The sequence below is a fragment of the Zingiber officinale genome, chromosome 2A (assembly GCF_018446385.1).
Source record: "Zingiber officinale cultivar Zhangliang chromosome 2A, Zo_v1.1, whole genome shotgun sequence".
Taxonomy (NCBI): domain Eukaryota; kingdom Viridiplantae; phylum Streptophyta; class Magnoliopsida; order Zingiberales; family Zingiberaceae; genus Zingiber; species Zingiber officinale.
Genome location: NC_055988.1, coordinates 158,282,160 through 158,293,511, shown reverse-complemented (window position 1 = coordinate 158,293,511; position 11,352 = coordinate 158,282,160). Strand labels below are relative to the sequence as shown.

At 41.5% G+C, this 11,352-nt stretch overlaps 1 protein-coding gene across 1 annotated transcript; it reads left to right on the top strand.

Moving 5' to 3' along the window:
- On the top strand, positions 1 to 6,431 carry LOC122042892. Its single transcript, XM_042603280.1, has 3 exons — positions 1 to 224; positions 305 to 445; positions 6,180 to 6,431. The coding sequence occupies exons 1-3, from the start codon at positions 189 to 191 to the stop codon at positions 6,357 to 6,359; spliced, it is 357 nt and encodes a 118-aa protein (XP_042459214.1). The 5' UTR covers positions 1 to 188; the 3' UTR covers positions 6,360 to 6,431.
- The last annotated feature ends 4,921 nt before the right edge of the window (positions 6,432 to 11,352 follow it).

Here is an 11,352-nt window from a genome sequence, read left to right as displayed (position 1 = left end):
AAGGTCAATGAGACTCCATATCCTGCACATCTCCAAAACCACCAGAATCAGCAAAATATCGTCTCCTGCTTCTGCCATTGGCAGGACGGCAAGCCCCCTTCACCCAGCGCTCTCTTGTTCACTTCAGTAACTAAGTAGCGTTGCCTCTTTCTCCTCTGTTTCCGGCGGTGGGCAGTGAGAAGAGCCGAATGGCCATGGCCTCCGCGGCGTTTCCGTCTTACAAGGTACAATCAGCTATCAGATACTCATCCATCCAGATCGCTTGTAACCAAGTTGTTTTTTTTTTGCTGGAGGGGTTGATCAGCTGGCGCAAGGTGCGGGATTCCTTCAGCAACGGATAATGTGTGTCAGAAAGAAGGACAAGGAGACGGATCTTCATCATCCTTTCGAAGTCGTCGAGATCACGCCGCCACCAAGGAACCTTGGCATCCGCTGCTTCCCTTCGGTATTGTTTCTCCAACCTCATCCTCCGCCTCTGGCTTTTCGTCTGTTGTCTTTGCTTGACTCCTTTTGACACTTCTTATGTGATATGCTAACACATAGTGATGTTAGAAAATGTTAAAACTCCGAGACTCTATTACTTGGATTTGACTAGACGGTGGAATGTGCTTAAATTATCGTATTGATACGACAAATTTGAATGTTTGATTGTTGTGCGATGCAACAGAACAAAATTTAGTTAGCCTCAATAATTAAGAAAATTGTTCAGTGATAAATATGTGACATAGCACGTTGCTGTTGTGGACAAACCATGACAGAGAGAAAAATCTGCCTACTGTTTGAATAGGCTTAGTTCTCCAGTAAAGAAAGTTGGCTAGGCTAAACTGAAATGAGTGTTTATCTGGAATGAGTACTGGAATAGGGCCAACTCGATCAAATAACAAGTAATTCTGCAAAGTGGACCTCATTGCGGCTGGAATGGATTACCTTGGGAGGTGCTTCTCCCATCTTGTTGAATAATTCTAAACTAAGCGGGATTGTGAAAATGTAGACAACTTGATCATTTGTCTTGATGTACTCTAGTTGTAGTCTCCTCGGGGCGGTGCAGTGGTTAAGGCATGGGTGTTGCCACATTAGGTCATGTGATCGAAATTTAGTGTGTCCGATCATGCCTTCCCCAATGCCTTGGCCATTGCACTAATGGTTAGTAGCCGCCCATGATTTACCTCCTCCATGTTGGCTAGGGATGGGTTGGCAGGGGTGAGCGAATCGCCTTTTTTTTGCCACATTGATGTACTCTGGTTGCATCTCCTTTCTTTTCATGCATCCCAAATAAAATAAGAGCAAGGAATGATGTTCTTACTTTTTTCATGAAACACTGGATTCTTGGCCAATGTATTTGCTAACTTTTTATCAGCATAAATTCATATTTTTTTCCTTCGACTCGTGCACCCTTTATTTCTTGCAACAACATATAGAAAAACATAAACATGAAGATGCCACTACATATTCCACCTCATAAGTAGAAAGTGCACTGATTGATATTCCTTTCAATGACAAGTAAAGACACCTCCTTTGCAGAAAACTGCTTGTACTCTTCTGGTCTTCCAAATCTCTACCCATAGGTCTATCTAAATAGCCAATAAGTTAAAACCCATCAGAACATGAATACAGTGAACCATGTTCTTTTGATGTATGGAGTAATTTTTTCTAAGTATTCCCATTTGTGCTGAACTTGGTTCGTCCATAAGACAATTCCCTAATCCCATGCCATACAAAGTATCCTGCCGTTATGTCTTGCACATGCCAAGTAGCTTAAGCTTCCCACTGAGCTTTTTTTTACGAAGTGCGTCAATTATTTCATCATCATCATGTTGTCGAGGGTTGATGCCACACTCGGTGTGCAAACTGGTTTGTAATTCTCTATTTTGAAACGTTTGAGAACTTCATTTGCATATGCCTCTTGAGAAACAAAGATATTTTCTTCACTTTGCTTCACCTCAACGCCAAGTAAAAATGAGCCCAAAATCAATCATCCGAAATTCTTGAACTATTTAATCTTCAAACATGAGTGAGTTGGTTCCTTAAAAATTGAGATCATCTACATACAAGAAAACATGCAATTTATCTTTATTGTTATTCTTCCTTATACAAGAGAATTTCTCATACAAGAGAATTTCTATAAGGATATTGGACATAACTATTCTTCTTAAAGTAATTATCAAGTCTAGCATTCTATGTGGTTTGAGCTTGCTTTAGACCATAAAATTCTTTCTTTACATGGAGATCTTTTCCTTCACTTCTATAATATTCCAATTTAGTTCTACTTGGTGAATGTTGTGAGCTAATAGAGGAGTTTTGTAAGCATTTGTGTTTAAACATTTTAGGCCAATTGTTAGACCCAATATGTTAATAGGTAAGTGCTTTTTCTAAGCGACAATTGATATCAGAGTGGACTTAATTCTAAGCATGATGAGTTACTAGGAATGACTGCCTATATAATGAATGGTATAGCCACCATTTGACCTCACATACTGCTAATTAGGGAGGAGTTTTGAGTTATTAGTTGAGAGTTTGGTTCTTAACGAGACTATCAACTTGGGTTTAAGCATTTTAGGCCAATGATAAGCTAAGACATTCTCTCATCTAAGAGGGGCATGACAACTTCATTTTTTGATGCATCTCATGATTTGATCAACATATACTACTCAAGAAATTATTTCAAAAATTCCGATTTGACATCTATTCATTAGATTGTCCATTTATGACATGCAACAAGAAAAATAATGTATCTAAAAGTTTCTATTCAAATGACCGTAACAAGTACATCGTCATTGCCAATTCTAGACTTTTTCTTGTATCCTTTTGCCACCAAAGTTGCTTACTTTTCAACTAGGTTATGTGCATTTCTCTTTATCTGCTGCACCCATTTTACACCAAAAGGATTTGGCTCTTTCGGTAGAGAAGTTTGCTCCCAAGTGCTGTTCTTTTGATTTCTAGAGTCCCTTCATCCATCGTTTTGCTCCATTGTTCATCCTGTATAGCATCTTTAACTTTTAGCTGTTTACTATCAAAGAGTAAACAAACAAGATGCAATTCATCTATTATATCATAACATTCTTAAGATGTTTTTGTTTACTCTGAACTTGGATTGGATTGTCTTGTGAAATGAAATTAATAGTCAATAACTAAATTGTTGGCGTTGATGAAAGAGGTGGTGATGGCAAATGGTCGATGTGTTTTCAAACCCAAACATCCTTGAATCTTCTTTGACTTTGTTTTGCCAATTTTATGAGTCTTCTTCGGTGAATTTTACATCTCTATTTATAGTAACTTTTGAAAATTAGGTTCTAAATCACTTGTATGCTTTGAATTTGGTGAACATACCTAATATAAGCTTTGAAACTTTTATCCTCCAATTAGGTTCTTTTGCGAGGTACATGTGCATAAGCAATAGAGCCAAAAAAAACCATCAAACATGAGATGCTTGGCTTTCTCCCCATCCATTATGCTTTAGGTGGCGTATTCTCCAATCTTGATGTGCGACACCACTTCCGGATGAAGATGACATTAGCTACCACCACGTCCCAAAACTTTTGAGCATATTTCTCATTATATATTGAGAGTTCTTCTATTGTTTTCTTTTTTGCAAAGCCATTTTTTTATGTAGAATATAAGGAGCAATTAGGTGATCATACCATGTTTATCGCAATTGTCTTCGAATTCATTGGATGTGAAGCCTCCACTTCAATCTAGTTGAATTGTATTGATGGAAAAATCACTTACATTATTCACTAAGATTTAAACTTCTTGAACATTGTCAACACCTCCACTTTTTCTATTATGAAATACACTTGCATGTTTTCTAGTATAATCATCTATGGAAGTGGAGAAGTAGTGATTCATACCCAAAGATGATGGGGGTAATACAATCACATGCATCAGTGTGGCAAGTTGTAGTGGCTTATCAGATCTAAAACTTGCATCATGGGGAACACTACCTTTCGCATGTTTAGAAGAACACACCCGTCGTATATTTGATTTGGATGTTGAATTTCAGGAAGACCATACATCATCTTCTTGGTTGATAGCTTTCTAAGATCACCAAAGCTTTAAGTGTCCAAGATTCAAATTCTAAGTTCATGAGGATTCATCCATACAAGGTTTTAAGCACTTTTCCACATCTCTTTGAAGGTTTAGAATACAGAATTGGTCCTCTTTGACATATCCACTTGAGCAATTCAGCGAATCATGCAAGTTCTTGTATAAGCTGATCATTCATCATGTGAATATCAAAACCATTCTCTAATGGTTGTCCAAAACTAAGAATATTGCCTTTCATATCCAACCCATAAAATCATGTGAAAGTTAACTTCCAAAGCATATTCTAACACATTTTCCTTTCATTGGTACTTTGGATGAGTATCCAGATTAGATTTGTGCTTTCACAATATCATTGATATCCATGAATTTTCCTTCATCTTCACACATATGATTACTTGTCCGTGGTGTCCAAGTACCATTTATTTTGCCTCAATTCTTCTTCTTCATGCGCAAGCAACAAAAGAGGTTCATGACTTCCATCTTAATAAGATCTTTCTTTAACCTGATTGTTCTTGTTATAATTACATTCAGAAGCATAATGACCATTTGTCTTTGCAAATGAAACATTGAATTTTAAAACAATCTACCTTTGCCTATCGATGTTCATCTTCTATACTCTTCCTATGAACTTTAGACATCTTCATCACTTCTTCTATAGCCTCCTTGTCCTTGTCCCCAAACATATCCATGGACTTTTCAAAGTAGAATGTTTTCATTTAATAATTTGGCACAAATGAAAATTCAATTTAGCCTTTTTAGAGACACGAATATGACTCTTGAATGGGTCTTTTCAAAAGACAAATCTTATTGAATGGACATGTCTCAAGAAATACATGTTGTTTAAAATAACTTGAAAAATTAAGTTTAGTTAATTATTTTAATAGGACGAAACATATTTTAGTTCAATATCAATTCGTCCAATCAAAGATTCACTTATCAAAGGTCGGATCTGAGGAAAATGTCTTGGGCATGGCCACTAAGATGGTTCTTCTTGACAAGTTGGATTGATTTTTTTTCATTAACTGAATGTAAAAGATCCTCAAGTGATTTTGAATCAATCTAGAAACTACAGGCATGATCGTTCAAAATCAACTCTAATTAAGTTCTCAAAATTTTGGACCACATGTGGACTTACTAGTTTATCCTTTTGCTCAATAATTTGGTCTAACTCAGTAATATGGTAGGATGCATTTCACAAATGTTGAGGATATAGGTGGAAATTGCATCCCAAATATTAAGGTTAAGAAACGACCTGTACTTAGATGTTAGAATACTTTTTTGATGTTTCTTTCAAGATAAGACATTCTCATATCGGAAGAGGAATTCTTGGGAAGAAAGGAGACTGGAGGTTGTTCTTGAGCATCTCCTTGTGGCTTTTACAAGGAGTTGTGATATTATATTTCTTTCGTCTTTTTGTTTTCCAACCTTGTTTAGTTAGTTGTATTGGTAGCATATTTCTTTAAGCACTATTGGTGGAAAATTTGGGCACCAGGGAGTACTATGTGAGATTGTTGTTTTTGAATTATTTTACTCCCATGAATGTAGCTCATTTTGGTAAACTTCTTGAATCTCGCGTGTTTGTAGTAGCTTGATGATTGCCTATTTTCTTGTTAATTTCCACAAGGTCTTGAGATATTTCCTAATTTTCAACTCTATGAAAGTTCTACAAAAGATTTTTCACAACTCTAAAAACACAATAAATCACAAGTTCATCATAAACTTTCAAACAACCATAGTTACATACTCACAATGAAGTACAACACTATTGGGTTTTTTCCTTATAGATACTGTTGACTAAACCATTTGTCTGTACTTTCACGATAAATATATGTGTTCTTCGATTATGTTTTGGATTGAAGGTTGAAGAAGCATTTCATGTCCTAAAGTACTTCTTTAATGTTTGCCTCTGAAATTGATGTTACTCCTGCTCAATTTGGGAATTAAAATGGTACAAAGCAAAATACATCTGCACATGTTAGTACATCGAACTAGTCAAATAAGCTAAACATTGAAGTTGTGCAGATGGTTTTAGAGTTTTTAGTTTGTGTGTGTGTGTGTGTGTGTGTGTCCAGGACAGTAGGCTATAGCTGCATAATATTATTCTTCTAATCATCATATTTGTTGATATCTTGTAGAACATACACTGCGGAGAAAGCGTGACGATAGAAGGACAAACATACACAGTTTCTGCAGTGACTCATAGGTATCAATTACGCAAGGGAAAGTATGAACCACGAGAGAAGAGGCTTGATGTGCAAAGGACCGGTAGATATATTTTGAACTTGTATCTGAATGATCTGCTAGAGAAGTCTTGAGGTTAATTTGCTACAGTGACTGGTCCCGTGAATTTGTCATTTCACCCATTGCAATGCGACCGTGCTTTATCAGTTGCTTAGATCTCTTCAATTTGATGCAAGGTTAAGTTAGGTTAGGTTGTCAGTTTGATGCTGAGTTATCCGCACATCATCGTACATAACAAAATAGTGTTACCGTATGGTCAGCAAGAATTGCGCATTTTAAAACAATGAATACAAAAGAAATTAAAGTTCCGCTTCCTGACAATTTCCTTCAAATTCGGAGGATCCGATATCTAATGAAGGAATTTTTTAAATTCAATTAAATAATTAGATAATTAGGTATGAAATTTTGTAAATGTAGATATTAGAAATTTAAGTATAGATAGGTGATTTTTACATAAAACAAGGGGTGATATCCTCTATCTTTATCGGTGAAATTTTATGATGCTAGGGTTCCACTGACGGCAAAGGGGCAAAGGGGGGGGGGGGTGATCGCCGATGTCGCCCCCTCGATGGATCCGTCCCTGTATATAATACTCGAGTTTTCTATAATGCGGACTTGTTTCTATGTAAGGTGCCTAGATTCAAATAGATTTTTTTTAAATTTTTTTAGGTATGTTATATGTATTTAGGGTTTAAAATTATAAAATTTAGAAGTTGAGTTATAATGACTCTTATCCAATAAGATTTTTACTCTAGGGTTCAAGTTTTTCTCTTAGCTTATAGTGTTCAAAATTGAACATTTTAGAGGTTTATATAAATGGTAATATGATATTTGGATAGAATGTGGATATTCGATCTTCTAATGAGTATGAGAATGAAGATGAGAATAAGGATGAGGATGAAGATGAAAATTGAAAACTTGATAAGGATGGAGATGAGGATGAATATAATAAATAGGAATGGAAATAGATGATATAAAATTCAACCCAAATTTGACCATTGTCATTCCTACTCTTTTGGTATGCAAACGATAATTTATTTCTTTTTTATTTATAGTTGACACCAGTTATCTAACTAGGTATCTAGCTTACTTTCAGTAATCTTGGATGTGATTAGCTCAACATAATTTTTTAACCGGTTATCAAGATAAATTAAAAGTGCTTACAATGAGCGGTCCATCAATCCAACTGATCCGGTGGTTAGGGGGGCCTGCTCTGCTGGAGGTCAAAGTGGTCAACGTCCTAGGCAGGTGTCCGATCGGGCGAACTACCTCCCCGATCAGCAGGAAGAGTAGCCGGTTCGACACTTCGACAACTCGGTCAGACACCGAGCTTCCGACGCTTATAAAGCTCAAAGCAGGGAGAGACGAAGGCCGAGCGGTCATCCCGCTCGACTAGTCAGTGGACGCAGCCTCGACCCGGCAGGCATGACTCCCTCGCCTGACAGGGTGGAGCCGGTAGCAGCTCATCAGCCGAGCAGACGCTCGGCCCGACCGTTGCATCGCCCGGACGGTAAACTGGCCGAACGGCTCTCCCACTTGGCCCAATAACAGACAAAAGGGGCAGTTGGCGATATCTTCCTAGGGACCAGTGTCATCGATAGGCGGCATGGTCGGCGGTGGGGTCAGACGGAGAATCGTACGGTGGAAGCTTCCACTGTCGTGTCAAGGATATGCTCGGGTCGTTAAGGTATGACGTCAGACACACTTTTTTGACACGACCTTTTCAGGTATGATTTGGGAAACATGTACGCCTTGGGAAGTGTGCACACGCCTCCTGGGAGCTCTATATAAGAAGCCCCAAAGCTTCATCATAGGTATGTTTTGACTATTGTAGCTATAGTCACGTTACTGCTCCTTTCTTCTCTACTTCGTTTACTCATTGTCGGTAGCTGACTTGAGCGTCGGAGGGCCATCGCCGGGGAACCCCTCCCTAGCTCGGCACTAACGACTCTGTGGTTACAGGCTTATCTCGTTGGAGGTCCACGTCATCTTCAGTCCACGTCCAGTCAACGTGAGCGCCACCTCCCCAGCGTCCGTTGACTCACTCTCGAACATGATCAAATTTGGCGCCGTCTGTGGGAACACACCTGAATCTGAGCTGAGAAGATGGACGAAACTGGACGTCTCCACACTGTGACGCTCACTCTAGAGGAGCTCGATGCGCTCATTCAGGTACGAGCATCAAAGATAGTTGAGCAGCAACAACAAAAGACACTAGCTAATCAGCTAGCGCAACAAGCAACGTCGGCATCAGGGGGCCGAGTGACGCATGAGGACCAGCCGGAGCAACTCTCCATATGGGGACAGAACAAGATGCCGACCGGCACTCCAGGAGAGGTTTCGCCGGTGCCCATTCCGTTTCACCGGGCATTATTTCAGACGCCCTCAGAGATTGCTCAAGCCAACTAGGATAGGGGTTCTTCAGATGAGGCTCCCGTTCGAGATGCAAGAAAGGGAAAAGCGCTCCGAGCTGATTCATTGCCCGAGAAAATCAACTAATAGTTCTCCGAGGCCATTCTGCAAGATCCGCTGCCGAAGCACTACGCTCCCCTGGCGATCGAAGAATATAACGGGTCGACCGACCCGAATGACCATCTCAGTAAGTTCTATAACGCCGCTACCCTTCATCAGTACACAAATGGAGTCAAGTGCCAAGTTTTCCTCACTACGCTCTCCGGCTCGGCCCAACGGTGGTTTAGAAGGCTACCGGACGGGTCTATCCGAAGTTTCAAAGACTTCCGAACGGCTTTCCTTCACCACTTCGCAAGCAACAGACGCTATCAGAAAACAAGCGTCAGCCTGTTTTCCATGAAGCAAGGCTAGAGGGAGACTCTATGAGTCTATATCCAGTGCTTCAACCAGGTGGCGATAGATATCCTCTCGGTCTCGTCCGAGACCATGATGAACGCATTCACGCAAGGGCTTGTGGACGAGGGCTTCTTCCGATCTCTCGTCAGGAAGCCGCCCCGCGACTATGACCACATGTTGAAGAAGGCCAATGAGTACATAAACGTGGAAGAAGCCCAGGCGGCCAGAAGGAAGGAGGCTCCATCTGAACCATCGGCGTCGGCTGAATGACAGTCGACGTCCAGCCATCAACCTCCGAGAGGGCCCCGAGCCGAAGGAGTATGCCCACACCAGGAAGCGAGGCCACACGTCGTCCAACATGTTGTCGTAGAACAGCCGAGGCCTTAGGGGAAGGTATGGACCCCTTTGTTCTGCTCATTCCATCAGTCTGCATCTCACAACACCCGCGACTGTCGCGGATTCAACTCGGTCGCCCAACCAGCACCTAAGAGTTATCATCGCTGATCCCTTTCTCCTGACCAGTGACACGAGCATCATCGTTCCGATCGGGGAGAGGAAGCAAGGCGATCACCAGGGAAACCTCATCGGAGAAGCACGGAGCCGACAAGAGTCGGGCGTGAGCGAAGCAGGTCGTCCGCTCGAGAGGAGGAAAATAGGAGCAATGCTGCTCGAGGGGAGATCAACAATCATAGTTGGCGGGCCGACCGAGGGAGTTTCCAATCGAGCTCGGAAGTCACACGCCCGACGGTTAGAAATCCATGCGGTGGGTTGCAACTAGGAATAGGCAATTGGACCCGAGATTAGCTTCGACCCTCGGGATCTCGAAGGAGTTGAAGTGCCGCATGACGACGCGCTCATTATTCGAGCGGTAATCGCCAATTACACTATTCACCGTATATTCATTGACACAGGCAGCTCGGTCAACATCATTTTCAAGAAGGCGTTTGACCAGCTCCAAATCGACCAAGGTGAGCTGTGTAGGATCGAAAAGAATTTAGATATCTCCACAATAGCATGATATTATCCACTTTGGGCCTAGACCCTCATGGCTTTGTTCTTGGACTCTCCCCAAAAGGCCTCATGCCAATGGAGATATCTTTTCTCTTATAAACCCATGATCTTTCCCATGTGTTTCCAATATGGGACTATGTTTGCAACCTTGCAACCCCAACAATCCCCCCTCAAACAAAGGACCATAGGCTTTCCACGTCCGATCCTCGACCCACCAGGTCTTCCTGCCCCTCGGTCCACCTGACCTACTAGAACTTCCTTGCTTAGTCTCAACTAGAACTTCCTGCCTGGTGTCTGGTCCTCTTGATCCGAACATAGGAGCCCTACTTTCTTTGTTCGAGGTCAATATTATACCCACATGGCTCAATCAGACCATAACTCTTGTGCACAGTCGGCGGTTAAACCTTCTGGCAGTCTAGGCTCTGATACCAATTGTAGGATCGAAAAGAATTTAGATATCTCCACAATAGCATGATATTGTCCACTTTGGGCCTAGACCCTCATGACTTTGTTCTTGGGCTCTCCCCAAAAGGCCTCATGCCAATGGAGATATCTTTTCTCTTATAAACCCATGATCTTTCCCATGTGTTTCCAATATGGGACTATGTTTGTAACCTTGCAATCCCAACAAGCTATTGCTAATGACAACCCCTCAGTATGGGTTCACCGGCAATGAAGTCTTGCCGATGAGCTAAATCAAGATGGCCATCTGCTCGGGGAGGAACCACTCAGAAGGATAAGGACCACGAACTTTATCGTGGTAAACACCCCCTTCGCCTACAATGTCATTTTGGGCCAACCGACCCTCAATGAATTCCGAACGGTCGTCTCGACCTTTTGCCAGAAGATCAAGTTCCCAGTGGAGGATCGGGTCAGAGACGTAAGAGGAGATCAGTTGGCCGCTCGGCGCTGCTACGTCGAGATGGTCAAAACGGTAGTAAAGTCCGCTCGTAAGACGCCCCGGATAGAGGTAAGTGCCATAACTGAGAAGCCTCTTACTTTAATCTATGAAGAAAAAGAAGAAGTATAGATACATCCGGGCCGAGCAGAGGCAACGACCTTCATAGCGTCCGACCTGGAGGCCGAGCTGATCAGATGCCTTAGGCAGAATCATGATGTTTTTGCATGGTCAACGCATGAGCTGCCCGGCATTTCCCCAAGCGTCGCGCAACATGAGCTCCACGTTTGACTAGATGCCCAGTCGGTGAAGTAGAGGAAGAGGGACTTTAGTGCCGAGCATAATCTAAT

Excerpts from the sequence above, each read along its gene's own strand:
- LOC122042892 (XM_042603280.1), top strand. The coding sequence starts at position 189 with ATGGCCATGGCCTCCGCGGCGTTTCCGTCTTACAAG. Across the intron at positions 225-304 it reads CGGCGTTTCCGTCTTACAAG|CTGGCGCAAGGTGCGGGATT; the intron begins GTACAATCAGCT and ends GGGGTTGATCAG. Across the intron at positions 446-6,179 it reads GCATCCGCTGCTTCCCTTCG|AACATACACTGCGGAGAAAG; the intron begins GTATTGTTTCTC and ends GATATCTTGTAG.